The sequence below is a fragment of the Peromyscus eremicus genome, chromosome 1 (genome assembly GCF_949786415.1).
Source record: "Peromyscus eremicus chromosome 1, PerEre_H2_v1, whole genome shotgun sequence".
NCBI classification, from domain to species: Eukaryota; Metazoa; Chordata; class Mammalia; order Rodentia; family Cricetidae; genus Peromyscus; species Peromyscus eremicus.
This window is the reverse complement of record NC_081416.1, coordinates 39,137,592-39,155,930: the sequence shown is the minus strand read 5'-3', so window position 1 is coordinate 39,155,930 and position 18,339 is coordinate 39,137,592. Positions and strand designations below refer to the sequence as shown.

Genomic DNA, 18,339 nt, shown 5'->3' with positions numbered 1-18,339 from the left:
AGTTCCCACAAGCACCCGCCTCCCTGCCTCCTTGTGGTTGGCACACAGGCCCTCGGGAACCCAGACGCAAGATCCTGGAAGCATGGAAAAGTTTGCATGCTTCCGTGCCTCCCAAACAAACACACGGAAGGCTGTGGTTTCGTGTGCTGCTGATCCCATTCTCTTCACCACATACTGCTGCATGTAGTCACCAGAGCCAGCCACAGCAACCCCTTAATAGTATGGAACTGTTTACAGCAAGCCTTAGTAGACATTATCTCACCCAGGTCTCCCTCAAGTCTGTGACGTCAGTGACAGCCATGATCACATCCATCCCCACTTTACAGGTCTGGGAAACAAGGTGGAGCAATTGTTTGGTATGCTACAACTAGAGAAGAGAGCGAGGTCTGAAACCTGTTTGGGTCATCTGAAACACTCTTTCCTTTTTGCTCCCCCGTGATGCGCTACTGGGTCCCAGGATACCAAGGCCTGAGCTGAGGGCTGGTTTAGCAGTGATGGGGCAGAGGAGGTGCCCTCCTCCCCGCCCCCTCTTTCCTCACTCTCTCTCATCTCTCCTCTCTCTCCCCTCCTCTTTCTCCCCCCCCCTCTCTTTTTCTCTCTCTCATAGTAGTAGTTTTAGCAACACATGAGCAAGGGGCAGAAGATTGCGAAGGCATGGCCCATCCTACCTGCCTCTCCTTTCCCATGCACACGCACAGATTTTTACCTAGCTCAGATGGACCCAGAGGGGGAGGAGCCAGCAGGACAGCCGCAGTCACAGAGAGTGCTGCTGGGTCGATAGGACAGTGGATCTCACACCATGCTCACCAGCATGACCTGGGAACATGTAAGGACCCCACACCTGCTGGAGTAGGAACTCAGTGGTGGGAACCAGGTATCCGTGTTTGGGAGCCATGGAGGCTACTGCAGCTGTAATGGTCAACAGAGGCCTTCCTAGGAAGGAGACAACTGAATAAAGAGCTTAAGGATAAGAAGAGGCCAAGCATGCAAACTCTTGGAAAAGAAAGTCCCCGGTGGAAGGAATTAGGTGCGAGTGTCCTGAGCATAGGCTGGCCTTGTTCTGCTTCAGAGCAGGCCAGTGTGGCTACAGCAAGAGAATGAGGGAGAAGGCAGTAGGATGGGAAGTGGACCATGGTAAGGAGTTTGGCTTTTGGTCTGTTTATAATGAAAACCATCAGAAAGTCTGAGTATGTACTTAACATGGTTTGCTTGTCCCTTGTCTCTTTTTTAAAGAAATGAGGTGTAATTTACTGGTCATGAAAGGAAGCATCCCCCTTGGGTACAGCTTTATGAGTCTTTGTTTATAAAAAGCGACTTTGTAATTGCCAACCCCATCATGGTTTAGGTCTTCAAAGAGTTCACTGTGTGTTTGTTGCTCAGAAAATGGATGGTAGGCTGGTGTCCATAATGACAACAGATATGCCATAAGAAAACAGTTACAACCATGTGCCTGATGTAATGGGACTTAGAATTCAGTGGCAATCATGGAGATGATAAGTCATTAACGGGGTTGTACTGCAGACAACGATTTGCTGATACGAGAGAAGAATGGAGGTGTCCTGAAGTAGTGGTTCGTGTCACTCAGTACTGAAGCACTGTTTACTGAGATGATTGTGGGGGTCTGCGGTGTGTTAGGAATATATAATGTTATAGCAAAAGCCTGCGGTGGCTCAGAACTGCCAGACAATCCCAAGGATCGAACCTGTTGTTTACATCTGCTTCTAGACAGTGCACATCTGGGTTACCTAAGCTTAGCTCAATCATGCATTCATAGTATACAGGTATTCAACTAGACTCAGGTCTAGCTAACTCCTTCCATCAGCTAACAGACAGAGAGAGCACTTTCCAGCCAAGCTGAAAGCATAGGAGAAACCAGGCCTAACCCTCTCTGCTGCCTTGTAGATCCTGATGTCAGAGCCCGGCAAGCTGCTGCAGAAAGTGAAAGTGTGGCTGCAGGAATACTGGAATGTCACAGACCTCATCGCCATCCTCCTCTTCTCGGTGGGAATGATCCTTCGACTTCAAGACCAGCCCTTCAGGAGTGATGGGAGGGTCATCTATTGTGTGAACATCATTTATTGGTACATCCGTTTACTAGACATCTTCGGCGTGAACAAGTATCTGGGCCCATATGTAATGATGATTGGGAAAATGGTAAGCAAGGTCATTCAGTTCCATGTTACCCTTTCCCAGAGGAAGATCAGTGATAATAGAGAGATGCGATTCATTTGGATTTGCTGCTTCGGTCTGCAGGAGATGGCCCCAGGGGGTTTTTAGTTTTTTAATTCCCTTCGAGTGTTTGCAAATTTGACTCTATTGCTATGTAGAAACTAAAGAATGTAATCATCAGCTGCCTGTTTACTAACTGAAGTATGTGGACCAATCACTTGCTTTTTGACAGGCACTAGCTTAAGAGCTGAGCAAAGCCAAGAAGTGGTGGCTCAAACCTTTGATCCTAGCACTCAGGTGGCAGAGGCAGATGGATCTCTGAGTTCAAGGCCAGCCCAGTCTATAGAGCGGGTTCCAGGATGGCCATGGCTACACAGAGAGACCCTGTCTAGGAAAAGAAAAAGAAAAATAGTTGAGCAAAGATGTCATTTCATGAGATTGAGAAAAAGGGAAAGGAAGGGTACTTTGCATGCAGGGTCCTCAGAGTGACTCCTATTTAGTCCAGAAAGATCGCAGGTCAGGACAGGTTCCCACAAAATGTTCACGGTGGCCAGGCTTGGAGGAGGACTAAAAAAATGTTAACAGATCTTGAAGACTCGTAAAAGATGAGTTTTGGAGGTGATATTTGAAGCTAGGGGTAGTTGCAAGTCACTTAGAATACCCAACACTTGGGAAGCTAAGGAGTCAGATCCCAGGCCATCCAGAGGTACATAGCAAAAATTTGCCTGAAAAAAAAACATACTGTAAAATAAGATCAAATAAGGCGCTTTTAAAAAGTGGCATCTGAGCCGGGCGGTGGTGGCGCATGCCTTTAATCCCAGCACTCGGGAGGCAGAGGCAGGCGGATCTCTGTGAGTTCAAGGCCAGCCAAAGCGAGTTCCAGGAAAGGTGCAAAGCTACATAGAAAAACCCTGTCTCGAAAAACCAAAAAAAAAAAAAAAAAAAAAAAAAAGTGGCATCTAGTCCACAAAGGGGGGAGGGGTTTGAGTTGATCTGAGTTAGGAAGGCAGAATCTTGAGTACCAGAGGTTTTGTGAGTACTGGGGAAAACTATTGACTAAACCTAGCTCCTGGCACCTGCTCCTCTAAATTCTTTAAAATGAAAGAATCTCAAATGGCGAGCTAATGTACTTCTATACAAATGCCTGAGAACTTCAACATTCCTGAATATATTCCAGAATTTTCCCAGGAAGACTGAGCCTGAGGTGGCCGGCATCAGTGTGAACCTGGTGACAGGTGTGGGGTCGGGGTGGGGCGCTGGGTTCATGAGCTCCTTCCTCAGACACTCCAGCAGAACCCAGAGCCTGATGCCCACTTCTCTGATGCCCACTTCTCTGATGCCCACTTCTCTGATGCCCACATGTATATCCTCGACATGTGGGAAGCTAAGCATATCCACCCTGCATGGAAAAACACCCCCTCATAAAAATCTCTTCGGTACCATCTCTAGTTCCATCCTGCGAGCTGTTGAAACAAGCAGGTGGCATTATAGATGTCCCTTCTTACTGTCACTCAATTTTTACTATAGACATCTTGCTAAACCAGTATTTATTAACATCTGTCCATGAATTCTACTGAAATATATCCTAAATAAACAAAAATGTTCCTATTTAAAAAAAAAAAAAACCCAACAAATCCAGGCAGAGAAAGGAAAAATTTAAATTCAAAATGAATTTCCTTTACTCTTTGATATTCAGTTCACTGCCTTCTCAGGCAACAAAGAACAGTAAACATGTACTTTGTAAAGCTGTGATAATTGGGAATGGCCCATGCTAAACAATAGCCAGCTCATAGCTAGCTGGTTGATAAATTATGTCTCCTATTGTTGTGGTTATATTGTCGTTTTAAAGGACAATGAAGAAAGAAAAGTTTATAAACACACTGTCCTTCCATAGAACCAACCCTTTCATACACAAGTGTGGAATGATCACACCAACGTTATTTAGGGTAAATAGCACCAGACGCGTTCTAGAGAACAGGAACATGGATTCTGGAGTTTTAGTTACCCAAACCGAACCCAGTTGGACTTGCTATTGTTTGAGAAGGAGAAAAATGTGGGTATTATTGGTTTATTCTGCCATCGTGCCTTCATTTAACAATGGATTTGAGATTTGGGTGAACATTCTTGTGTCTAAAGGTAGGCTCTGTGGAATGGGCTTGAAGGAGGGACCTGTGAATCCCTGCTCCCAACTTACACAGGAAAATGTGCATATGGATTTTCTAGGGAGAACAGGCCTTTTTATATATTTCCAAGTAAAATGGAAAAAAAAATCAAACTATAATAGCTTGGAAATCAGGCCAATTTTTCTCCACCTTGACACTCTTTTTTTTTTTTTTAAGGAGTGTCTCACTGTGTAACTGAACCTGACTGTACTTTACCTCCTCCTGCCCTTGCCTCCTAAGTGCTGAGACTACCAGCATGCACACCACACCCAGCTGGGACTGCGGAGTTCTTTGTTGAAGAGTCCCCACCCTGTATACTGCAGGATATTTAGCAGCATTCACACACACACACACCACACACAACACACACACACACACACACATGCTCACATGCACACAGAGAGACAGAGAGACAGAGAGGGGAGAACAGAAAGGGGGAGAGGAAGAAAGAGAGGGAGGGAAAGGAAGAGAGAGAGGGAGGGAGAGGGAGAGGGAGAGGGAGAGAGAGAGACAGAGACAGAGACAGAGAGACAGAGAGAGACAGAGACAGAGAGACAGAGAGAGTTAGGACAACAAAGATGTTTCCAAACATTACCAAATGTTCCCTGAAGCACAAAACTGCCCTCTGTCAAGAACTACATTAGGAGATTATTTAATCTGATAGTTATTTTTTATTACCTTATTTTAACAGATAGACTATTCAAAAACCAAACCAAGTCAATTATTTTTAAAAGTCTAGGTGGCATTTAAATATTTGAAATATCTAAAGTTGCATTGATGTAGTAAGATTATCTTAATTTCTGTGCCTATCATTTTAATAATGGCATAATCACTCCAGTTTTGACTAGAATGAAACCTTACTAAGAAATGAACAGGAAGGCTTGTGATGCCTTTTCTCTACTTTTTAACTTATGAATGACTTCATTTATCAGTCAAGAATAAGTAGAAAATTTGGGGACTTTGAGTTCTTACAGAATGCTTTTAAGATAATTAGTTCAATAATTGAGTCATCAATCCAGAAAGTAGATAAAATACATCTCTAGAGTTTATCAGTGAGCCAGATGGACTGCAAACTGAAAGCTGAAGAGTCTTCCCAGATGTGTTATATACAAAGCCCTCAACTTTAGAGGGCCCCTCTTTAGTTCTTCCACACCCAGGTAGCCCAGCGCCTTGGTATCTGGAGACCAAACACAGGATGGCCAGGTGCTCATTCTGAAATGGTTTTGTGTGTTGGCAATGTAGAAGAAATAAATGCCTGACGGAATGGAACTCCTTCATCCCCACTGCGTCCTATTGATATGCAGGTCCAGGATCACTTGAAATCCTGACTCTGTTCCTTCATATTTTATTTCTTAGGGAAATTCTATAAACCTGGGACTAACTCACTTATGTAATGTGGAATAGAAACCATGATAGTAGCTATGCTTTACTGTGCCAAGCACCATGTGAGACACATTTCAGCCCTCACTGTTCAACCCCATGGAATAGATCTTAGAACCCTCCTATATCAATTAAATAAACAGACCCTGAGAGAGACAAGGACAAGGTTCAAACTCCTGACTCCACATCCTGACCTTCCAATAACAACACATTAACATTTATGAGAACTTACCCCATAGCCATCACATTTAGTCAAAGGTAATCATGTGATTGTTATTATTATCCCACTTACAACATTTAAAAACAAGATTAAGCAACTCACTCCAGGACACTTAGCAAACTTTCTTTTTCTTTTTTAATGGTCAGGGAAAAGGGTTTTTGGTGGTGGTGGTGGTGGATTTTTTTTTTTTCATGTAGCTATTTTAGCTAGAAGTCAGGATCAAAATCCAGGTTGTCTGGCACCTAAGAGCATTTGCTTCATCACCAACATGGATGTTCTCTGTTCAACATACCAAAAGGTATTCATAAGACTGGGAAGAATCTTGACATTGAACTCACTGGATAATTTGACTTTGAAAACAAAAGAAGTCCGTTTATCTTCTTATTAATGATGCTCAGACCCTGATATATTTATGACAGTAAAGACTTTGAAACAGAGAAAGCTCAGCATATGGGAAGAATATTTTTCTTTTGCTCTTTTGACCCTGTGAATAGATATTAGGAACAATCTTTTAAAAAAAAAGCTGAGGAATTAAATTGGTGCAGCTTCTGTATTTACTGGCTGAGTTTTCTTGAGTCAGACTAGCTCCTCACTCTGGTGAGTACTCCCTAGTCTTCCCCTGCCCATCTTTTAATCTATGTGAACAAATATAGACTCATCTGTGCTCCTTCATTGATACAACTTTCTGTAAATAAGTAATCAAAGGATTTTATAAAATAAAAAGAAGGGAGGAGATGAAACACAGACTTGGGTTTCCTATGAACCTGATCCAACCCAGCCATCTCACCCACGTAGAGACCTGCAACCCCCAACTGGAGGAAGGAAGAACAGCTAGCATATACCTGTGAGGATATGGAAAGGAGGAATCTTGAGGAAATTCCTATCTCACCTCAAGGTCTTAAAAATTTTGGCAGATGTATTTTGAAGTTGTCTTGGAAATTGATGAATTGATCTAAAATATATTGAGGCCCCTGTGTCCTAAGGCACCCAAGAAGACCATGTTTAAGTTACTGGAACAGGTACCATGGAATATTCTCTTTGAAGCTGGAGGCAGAAATAGGTCCATAGTAGAGTATATGCTTAGTGTACACTAGGACCTTGGTCCAATCCCCAGCACAACAGTAACAATAATAAATAAAACAACCTGGAACCTTCTTTATCACTGATAATTACTATTCATCATTCTCTGTGGGTGGGTACTCCTTACACTATATTATCCAAGAGAAGGAAGTCTTTGGTATCAGACAGTTTGACACAGGAGTGAAAACCGATCTCCGCAGCTTAAGTGTGGGAGGGATACTGACTTACAAGAGGACAAGGGGGAACTGGCCAAAAAGACTACAGAGACAGGGGTCCAATCACTGCCAGGACTAGGTCTCTTCCTCTACTATATCTGTTCATTCACTAGTGGGGAAACTCAGCCTCCAGCATGCAAGATTCACACAAAGAATGAACATTATAAAGAATGAAAGGGAACTTCTCTCTCTGCTTCTATAAGAAACGGTAGAGATGGCTGTAATCTCAGCACACTAGAGGCTGAAGCAGGAGGATCACAAAGTTCCAGGCCAGCCTCATCTGCATAGTGAGTTCCAATATACTTTGGGCTCATACAGAGACCCTGTCTCCAAAAAATAAAAAACAAACTCAAAAACCAAAAGATTCTGAAAATTCTGGTGAAGTCCCGTCTTGTGTCACATGCCTACCTCACCATGGCTGCCATGGGATGAGATCCCACAACTAGCCTAGCTTGGACAGCACACCCATCTTTCTAGGCAGAGACGCTGGACATGTCTTTTAAAGAAGCTGTGAGTTTGGAGTCGTCGGTATCACCACTCAGTGTACCTTGTCAGTTTTCAGTGTTGAAAAGAAAGCAATCGGGCAGGTGAAAAAGAAAAAACAGATGTCTAGTCACGTAGCCTTGAAACAAATGAGAGCATGGAAAAGGGAAAGAGGGGAAGGAAACATGGCGGCCTTCCATCAAGAGGAGCTGAGAAACACACACACACCTAGGAGGAGATCCATCATGTCAACAACAGGCACTGGTCTAGTTCATGAAGCCACATGTTTTTAAGACCTGGGAAAATACCCTCCACAATAGGCTACCCTGCAGGAGAAATATTGAAACGGGATGATTCTGTGAGAGCCTGGTCCACGGCAGAGAATCAAGCAATGTGCTGGGCTCCCGTTTGCTCTGCCATAGGTCTATTTGTAAGCCCTTATTTTCTTGAGCTTTCCAAGTCATGTTAGCCTCTCAGAACTACGAGTAGGAATATACTGTTCTGCACTTGTTCTTAAAAATAGTCCAACTATCCCAATTCTAATTTTCCTAAGAACAAAGAAACCAAAACAAGCCACTTGCCTTCTCTAATAACTGTTTTGTTTTGTTTTGTTTTAAAAAATGGGAACCATGTGGAGAACCCAAATTCTGAGGAATAGTACTCTTGTGCCTAAATGTAAATATATCCCATAGTCAGCCATAAAAATGAAAGGGCTCCATTATGTGTGCACTTGTAAAAAAAAAAAAATTTTAGCAACTTACATTAGCATTCAGCATGTAGAGGTCAGCTTCGGTAGTCCAGTTGTCCTCTTAGCTGGGGATTCCTTCAATGTCAGCATTCACAGGCACCCTCAATCACATGGCTTTTCTTTTATTTCTCCTTCTCCACCCTTCCAGATGATAGACATGATGTACTTTGTCATCATTATGCTGGTGGTGCTGATGAGCTTTGGGGTCGCCAGACAAGCCATTCTCTTTCCCAATGAGGAGCCATCTTGGAAACTGGCCAAGAATATCTTCTACATGCCATATTGGATGATTTATGGGGAAGTGTTTGCAGACCAGATAGACCGTAAGCAAGTTTATGATTCTCATACACCAAAGTCAGGTATTTAACTTTGATTGAGTCACGTCTTTTCCAAGTCCATTTGTTTGTCCTCAATAAATGGCTCAAGATAGAGGACCGATTCCTAGTTTGCTATCTTGGTGGAAACAATCACTGGAGGTGAATATGCTATGTTAGCAAAGTAGCCATCAACTGTTTCTCCAGGTATGACCTTCCTAAAATACAAATGGACATCTAGTATACCAAAGTTGATACAAAAAAAAAAAAATGAACCATTTTAAATGATATAAGTTTGTGTATAACTCAAGCTCTTAAGGCCAGGTTTTTCATATTTCATTACTGGGAATATATTAAGTCAAAACTACCCACTCCTACCCTAGCCCTCGGCTTGCTAGGCTTTAGAAAATAAATTCCTTGGGCTTGAGTGTAGAACAAATAAACAATTCTCAATTTCATCATTAGAATTCAAGATTAAGGGCAAACATCTGTATGGTATTTTCCTCATGCTAGAAACTATTCCCCAACAGCCTTTCCCATTCTTAAGTGCTATTGAGACACAGATGAAGCCAGAATTCATTACCAAGAAGTATGGAAAATGCCTGTAGGTCATAGACAGAGTTGTTCGTGGTAAATGCCAGGGTGGGGGAATCTATATCATAAAGTGATTTAGTGTGGACCAAGAGCCAGCAGCCTTCCAGTACCTTCAGCCTACTAGATACTGAGTCTCTGCAATAAACAACTCCTTTTGTGTGGAGTTGGAGGATAGTTGTAGCCCAGAAGTCTGTTCCAGGGTTTTATTTGGACCAAATGTCAGGGCACACCAGGCATCAGGAAATGACTTCACAAAGCATCAGGGAAGAAGCATGTTTCAGTGTGGAGTTGAATCCCAGGCACAGCTCTTTCTCATTTTCCCTGAGGAGTTTAGCTCTGAAAATAACAACCCTCCAACACTGTTGAATTAACATTTTTTCAGACATTTTTTTTGCTGACAGGCCAGCCATCTGAGCCCTGGACTGTGAACATGGATTAGGGTCACATAATCACACAGCTTAATAAGGAGTGGGAGTAGAGTCTAGCCAGCACCCCACTCTCCCTCCTCATCCCAGGTAGAATGGGGCCTAGGAACACAAGGACAAAAGACATCTGAGCTTGGAAGTAAAGACATCTGAGCTTGGAAGTCCTCGGGCCTATGAAGACCACCGTGTGTATCCTGGCAACAAAACACAGCAACACATCATTTTCCCTCCATGATAGATTTTGAACAAATATGCTTTCCTTCTCACAACACGTTATCTGAGGCTCTGAGGCGAGCAAGACTTTTTGGAACACCTAATTGGAACAAATATTTGTTCCATAAGACTTAGCCAACTCATGGAGGAAGAATTTTAGCTCCATCCTCCAGTTATAATATCTTTGGCTGACAATGTGCAGCCTTCAGAAGGCAGTCTCCCAGGGACAGGAATTTCCTGTCGAGAGCATCCTTTCAAATGGTCCCTACAGGCAAAACAACACTTAAAAAGCTTGCTATGATGCTTCTCCTCAGAGACTAAGCATGCTATTACATACACACACACACACACACACACACACACACACACACACACACACACACCTCCCCTGGAAACTGCTTTTCCACTTTGCTACATTATTTTGCCTTTTCAAGTTGTCCCTTTTTCTCCCAGAATGAGATGAAGCCCACATGGGCATTTGAACAATGTAGTGAGGGAGAGAGGGGGAGGGAGTAAGGGGGAGGGAGAGAAAGGGGAGGTATGGATGTGTTTTACACATGGGATTCTGTCTGTCCCTCTACAAGTGGCCATTTATTGATGTTGTACTATGGGCCCAGCCTAGTGCAACAAACACCATCATCTGCTGAACACGAGGATTTAGTATTGCTGTTTTCAAAGAAGGGCTGATTATAGTTTAGAACTTGAACTCTCCCCACCACCCCCAAAGACAGAATAGAGGTGTTTTGTGTGACTGAAGGATGAAAATAAATTCCCCCACTCTGTGAATTAGATCTATGGTGCTCTATGTGTGTAAGGATAAATCTTGACCCCAAATCCCCAAATATAACTGACCTAGCCTTAGCTGGATACAACCTTCTTGAGACCCTGCCCTCTTCCTCTGTGATCTGAAGTTGGCTGCGATAGCAGAATCTGTTCTAAGCTAAATCAGCCAGTTTTCTGTCTAGAGTGCTAAAGAGTATCCGTCCTTTCTCAAATGGATTTCGATGACTGTCCCCAAATCTCAAATAACATTTGGCCAAGATCACCGGACATCACTGTCCTATTAATGACTCAGTCGCCTTTACTACGGCACAAGCTGGGCGCAGTGGAAATTGGATGCCTGCCCCCACCTGGCTCTTGAGAACTGCACAGGAGAACCAGTACCAAACTGTTTGAGAAAGGTACAAATCATTTCTGCTGCCCTACAGTGTGTGGCCTTCTCTCTGTGCGTGTCCAGGTTGGTGTGTGAAGCATGTTTTCAGGCTGATTGGATCTCATATCCACCCGGACCCGCTGCCCTCCCACGGTCTACCAAGCCCATGCTGTGGATGTGCCCTGTGTGGCCCTTCCCAAGTGCTGCTCATTTACACACACCTCAGATGGCTCATTCCTAACTTGATGCACGTGCTCCGTATCTAACGCTGGTTGTTTCAGTTTCTGCGTTGCTGGACCCATTTCATGTTGGGGGAAATGATCTCTTTCTTAACTGGGACTAGTGGATGGGAGTATGCAATGGGACCTTCAGAATGGGTTACTCATACCAATGTCACACCTCAGAGTGGAGAACAGCTAGAATGTCCTCACTTTCCAGAGGCACTGTCATCTAACTGTAGCTTTTTTGGTATATATTTCATCTACTTTCCTATTATTTTCAATAGAAATTTCCTAAAAATCCAGACTATAGGATGAGACCTGTACGGTTACTTTCCAAATGTGCTTAAAAACTTAAAAGAAAAAAAAATGGAGTCACATTTTTAAAAACCACAAAATAACAAGTACATTTGCCATCTAAGCCATAGTGAACTAACACAAATGACAGACCAGCCTTAGTCTAAATTATCCGAGAGGATAGAGTTTGGCTTTGGGCTTGGCAGCAGAATATGGTTAGAGGTAGAAGAGAATGAAAAAGAAGAGACAGCAACCATTTTCACCATGGAGGCTGAGCCTCATGCTGATCTGATTCATGTGAACTGAACTTGCTATTGTTGGCTAGTTCGTTGGTCAGTTGGTAATTGAGTTTTATTTGACTTGCTTTGTTGTTATTGTTGTTGTTTTTCAGATAACTTGTAATTGATGTTAAATACTCATGTTACATGCATATTACTTTGCTAAGCCCAGCTACGGGCCACTGTAGTGACTTGGCGTCTGGGATGTTCAATATACCAATATGGGCCGATGGCTGTAGCTCAAGGGTAGAGCGTTTGCCTTGTCCACAGGAGGCTCTGGGTTCAATACCCGGTTCCACAAAATAATTAATTCATTCCATTACATTCAATACACTGATACCAACTACAACATTCTTCTGGGAGGTCTCATGAGGGTGAGCTTTACTAAATGGCCTCCAAGGGCTAGCCAGGGCCCACAGGTGCTTGGGTGGAAAACCCATTTAAAAACCAAAAGAACAACAGAATAAATAAGTAAATTCCCAGCAGGATCCACACCAAGGCTGGAGTAAAATTAAACTTGAATGGCTTTTCATGCGCTCAGAGATCGGTTTTGGTGGGTGGGGTACTTGGAAGTTCACCTTTATTAGCAGAGGAGACAGGGTGGCTCCACGTGCTCTGGCCTCTCGCTGGATGGGGGTGCTTCTTACTTACAAGGCATCCTGCTGTAGATTCAGATTCCTCGGGCTGTACCGAGGCAGGAGAGAAATGAATCATGCTCTTGAATGCATTAAATACGGGTCTAAATTTAGGCCTCCTTTCTGCCTCTCTGGGTATTTTTACAAGTTTAGATAGTACTGTGAAAGCAGAATGTCCAGGACTTGCTTTCTACCATGACAACTTAATATTACCTAGCCATTTCCACTCTGAATTAAATATCCAATCTTCTTAGTGCATGCGTCATTTTTTTCTTACTGCCTGGAGCTTTTTCATCTGAAATTAATAGGTAATCAGAAGAAGGAGAGGGTTTTTTTTGTTTTGTTTTTGATTGATTGATTGAATACAACATTTTGCTATTAAAATAACCCTTGCTCTTTGGTATCCAGGTTGTCTCTGTGGCTTTGACTCAAACAAGGGTCAAGTATGTGTATGACAAGCTCAAGTACTGCCCTGAATTACTTTTCTGTCTCCAGTTAATTGTTCCTCGATTTGGGTGTGGAAGTAGGGCAGCTCAAGTGTCTGAAATACACTTGTGATGGTGGAGCTTAGAACATCCGGAGCAAGGAGGATGCCCACTGGTATGCTTCTCAGTCATGTAGTCAAGCTCAGTCTCAGCTTCTGGTTAGGATTTCAGACTGACCTCTAATGCCTTCAGAGCACACTGATACCTAACGGCTATAGCACAGGATGCATTGCCCGACCAGGAAACAACATACTCTGGGAAAGCAAAGCTTGGGCCAGTGCCAACTTTGGGGAAAAGGGGAATTGTTTCATTAGGTTTCATTTTCACAAACTGCTAAGGAAGCTGGCCAACACAGGGCTGTCTCTGGAAAAGTCAGCTCATACTGTAAAAAATACCCACGTGACTTGTTTGCCAACTTGGGCTTGTGAGAGTTACAGAGAACAGGGCTATCTCTGCATTAGGTCACCGCTGTGACCTATATGCATTCCGCTATCATGATATCCACTATAATTTGCTCACAGGTTGGCCTCTATTTAGAGTCCATTCCTCATTCAAAGGGTTTTTTTGTTTTGTCTTGTTTTGTTTTGTTTTTTTCTGCCTACGAGCTGAAAAGCAAAGTCTGGAGACAAACAAACAGAGACATCGCCTTTGAGGAGCTTACAGTTCAGGAGGGGCAAACTGCCATTGAGAGCTGTGTGCCGAGGCAAAGCCCAAAGAGGAAGTCAGTCAGTAACACATGGAGTAGGAGCATGGGCGCAATGGATGAGGCCTTGCAGGGAAGAAAAAGACTGCACAGAGCCCTGAAATCTGAGCAGATGTGTGCTAGGCAGATGGGAGCAGGGGTGTGAAGAAAGAATAGCATTCCAAACTGAGACCCAGAGTGGCAAGCTCCAGGCACAAAAAAAAAAAAAAAAAAAAAAAAAAAAAAAAAAAAAAAAAAAAAAAAAAAAAAAAAAAAAAATTTAGTGTGGCTCACTGTAGAGTGAGAGGTAGGAGACAGGAAGTAGGACAGATGGGTCTGGAAGGAGAAGGAGAGGGAGATCCTGGGGAAGGAGGGAGATGGAAAGTGAAGGATGAAAGAACATCCCTGATACAGTAGTGATGGAAAAAATGGGAAGCAGGAGACTGGAGGAAGGGAAATTAGAAAGACCTGGGCCAGAATCAGATGGTGTAGAGGATATAGAAGATGTAGGTAGGGATTCAAAATTGGGGAACTGGAGCTTGCCCTGAGATGCCCGACTTTGTCTAAAGTATAAAAATCATTGAGAAACTTAGAAAGATAAATATATCTGGAGCTGGTGTCCCACTAGGGTTCGATTGAGTTTGTAGATCCTATAGAGAGATTCCAGGGAAGGCAGGAAGCTCCATAGGATGAGCTGAACTACGAATTAAATTTGAAAAGCAGGACTGAAAAGACAGCTTCATGATTAGCATTTGCTGTTCTTGCAGAGAGCCCAAATTCAGTCCCCAGCACCTACTTGAGGCAGCTCACAAACTCCTGTAGCTCCAGTTCCAGGGGATCTGATACCCTCTCCTGGCCTCCAGGGGTACCAGCATCCATGCCCTACACATACAGACAAGCAGGGACATACACATACTTGTAAATGAAATCGATTCATTAAGAAGAGCTGAGCTGGAAATGCACACTTGAGGATCAATGTCTTTTCCTGTGAAAGCCGTGATGGATGAGCACAAGTAAAGAACACAAGGAGAGAAGAGAGGCTGGCGTAGGACGTGAGGAACAGAGTCACAAAGGTGGCAAAGAATACCAAGAGGAAAGGGTCCACTAGCTGGACGTTTAGAAGAGTCGTTGGTAACTTTTTGCCAAGGATTTTCACTTCTGTGCTAGGGTTCCAGCCTCTCCTGAGATGGTTAGTTCTCTCGCCATTTGAAGAGATCTCTCTTCAAAGGCTGGTTACTCTAGTGCCTTTAACAGAGCACTTTTGATCCACCCTGGTGGGCATGACTCCAAAGCCCGTATATTGTCCACCCGGTCATGGCCCCTCCCAGTGAGCCCTAGGTAGCCTCACAGAAAAAGAGCTTCCAGGGTTACAATACATCTTAAACTCCCGTAACTTTGTCCTAAGCCTCTATACTAACCCCCCAAATTTTGTAATGAAAAGAAATATTGAGTTCCCATCTGGCTACAGGGACTATTTTGTCACCTAATTGCTAATTTATTGGTAGGGAAAAGCAATATAAGAAGTATTTGTCCTTCTTAATAGAAACAAGTCAGTACATTTCCTTAAAAGTTATGTCTTATCTCGTCCTCTTTAACAAGTACAAAAAACTTATCTTAAAAAGTAGGATTTGGTTAGGGCAAGAGAAGCCTCCCAAATCAGCAGCAATGATGGAGACCAAACCGGCAATAAAGACCTGCAGAAAGAGGTTATGTGTGTGTCGATAAAGCAGAAGCAAGTTGACTAAGGATGCTTTGAGATAAAACTAGCCATTGTAAAAGAACACCAGTTCTCCTTGTTCTGCCTAGCTGTGATGGGCTGCAGGCTAAGAAAGGTAACCACTGCATGTCGAATAGTAGAGACACGTGCATGGAGGCAGGGCAACCCCAAATGATGTTAAATGTGCCATCGTCTATAATCATATGGGGAAAAAAGGGGGATACGAGGACTGTCTGCATCTAACCCCAAGCTGTTGGACTTGGTGCCTGGGACATCAAATTCAGTGCTAGCTACCATCTCAAAGAAAGCATGAGTGAGCTAAGCCAGCGAAGGGCAGCCCCCAGCAGGGCGAAGAGGAGCTGCAGTTTGAGGACAGGACAGGATTTGAGCTCTTTACGCTGGGGAGATGAAAGAGAATATGCCAGGAATCTCTGGATTTTCCAAGTGAATCTCTAGGCATACCATAACCTGGGACCCCAAATCTGAGTGTGTTTTGGCCAAGAATCCTTTGAAGTATGAAAGGACTTTGACTTAGGACAAAGGGGTGCCTTCTACAGAGAACATGTAAGATTTATGCTCCCCTAAAGATGTGACAAAAAAAATCACATTCTGATAGGCTGTTGATTTGTCTGTCATTTTTCCTCCTCCCTCCCTGTGTCTCTATCATATTCCCTCCCCCTTCCCAGTTCACTGCACCCCCACATTTCCCGTTTCCCCCTTCATAACACCTGTGTCCTGCTCTCCCTGTCCCTAGAGCTCCTTCTTTCCACAGAGCCCTCCACGGTCCCTCTTACCTTCCTGGCTTATACAGTTTCTCCAGGTTTTATACTCACATCTAAAGATTCTGAGCTAGAAACAAATAAGAGAGAACATGCAGCCTTTGCCTTTCAAGGTCTGGGGTACCTCACTCAGAATCATATTTTCCAGTTCCATCTATTTACCTGTAAACTTCACAATTTCATTTTTTCTGTATAGCTGAATGGCATTCCATTGTGTAAATGCACCCCATTCTCATTATCCATTCATCAGTTGAAGGACATATAGGTTGTTTCCATTTCACAGGTATTGTGAACAGGGCAAACTCTCCCGACGACAACAAAAAGCCTACATTTTTGTATTCCCAGATAAATCATTTTATTTTTGAAGGGAAAACAATAAGGTGAGGAAACAGAAGGTGGTTCTTCTTCCATAAAATGGAGTGTGCACGATACAGAAATGGCAAGGAGAAGCCAGGCATGGTGATGCAAGGCTGCAATTCCAGCACTCAGGAGGCAGAGGCAGGAGGACTTTGAGTTTGAGGCCAGCCTGGGCTCTAAAGTGAGAGCTGTCTCAAAACACACACATGCACACACACAAACACACACACACACACACACACAGAGAGAGAGAGAGAGAGAGAGAGAGAGAGAGAGAGAGAGAGAGAGAGAGAGAGAGAGAGCTAACTTGATGTATAACCTCATAGCACATTAATAAACATAGGCATCCAGTTGGCAATGTGGTGGATACCATTAGTTCACTGCCCAGGTTCCCTCTCAGCCCCTTTTCCAGGTCTTGCACCCCCTGTTTCCGTGGTCTCTAATTCTGGGCTCACCTGCCACATTCAGATAACTACCCCAGAATCCTTACAGTCTCTTCATTACCCAGAGAACCTAAGGTGACCTGAGGTTTGGGGTATCCCAGGGAATCCTGGACCCTGCTTCTACCTGTTAGATGCGAGGAATGGATAAGCTTAGTTATTTTGACTCTTGTTGAACCCCCAAACTCCCACCCTTAAGCTGCAGAATACCTTCCTGAATATGAGGTATCAGTGGGATCAGGTGTGGGCTCAGGCTTTACCTGAAATTGCACCTTTTCTTGTGGCTTTTTACCACCACACCCCGCCGCCACTGCCGCCACCCCCATTCTGCTCCCACTGTGCATATTCTCTTTAGTAAATAAATCACGCTCATTTTAATGTTTTCCTGGGCAATGCTGCTGGAAAAAGCCAGCCTGAGATAGGCCCTGAGACTCCAAGTCTCCTCAGCTAAAACTTAAAAATTATTCACACTGGAGACTCCTTTCCAGCAAGGTAGGAAACCATGAGCATCCTGGATTATATATACAGCAGATGGCTGATCCAACCACACACATTTACAATGTGACAATCATCTCTCCCATTCCCCTCTTCTTGGCTTTGTATTGGTATAACAAAATCCCCAAGGCTAGGGACTTGACAATAAAAGAGATTTATCTAGGCATGGTGATGCACACCTATTATCCCAGCACTTGAAGGTTGAAACTGGAGACTCACAAGTTTAATGAAATCCCTCTAAGAGAGAGATACAAGCAAAGAAAAAGGGGAGAGAGGAAGGGAGGGAGGGCTTCTTTGCTCAGCTCTGCAGCTTCATGAACATAGCAGCTTGACACTGGCATCTTCTGGGCTCTGGTAAGGGCTTCATGATGGATGCTGTCATAATGGTGGGAACGTGTGAGGAAGAAATCACATGGTATCACGAGAAACAAGAGACCAATGAGGAACCAGGCTCGCCCTGCTTTATAAATCTCCACTCTTGAGAGAGTGAACCCACTCCACATGACTGCCCAAAGGGATTATTGTCTCCAGATCCTAACTACTTTCAAGTGGGCCCCAGCTCTTAAAGGTTTCCCTATCTCAACATCACCATACAGCATACCAAGCCTCCAGTATGTGACTTTGGAAGGTCAAGTCACACACAAATTCCAGCATTACAGAGCTGTGCGTGGTGGCACAGACCTGAAATTCCAGTAACTGGGGAGGCTGTGGGAAAAGTAAGAACCTGACCCAAAAAGAAAAGAAAAAGCATTGCATCATGGCTGACAGAAACATGACTGCACCCTCTTTAATAGTTGAGA

General features: G+C 43.7%; 1 protein-coding gene across 1 annotated transcript in view; it reads left to right on the top strand.

Moving 5' to 3' along the window:
- Positions 1 to 18,339, top strand: part of Trpm3 (transient receptor potential cation channel subfamily M member 3) — an 82,553-nt gene that overhangs the window by 21,626 nt on the left and 42,588 nt on the right. Inside the window, exons 8-9 of the mRNA XM_059259714.1 lie at positions 1,903 to 2,154; positions 8,606 to 8,780. Coding sequence (XP_059115697.1) covers positions 1,903 to 2,154; positions 8,606 to 8,780 — 427 coding nt within the window. The remainder of the gene's footprint in view (positions 1 to 1,902; positions 2,155 to 8,605; positions 8,781 to 18,339) is intronic.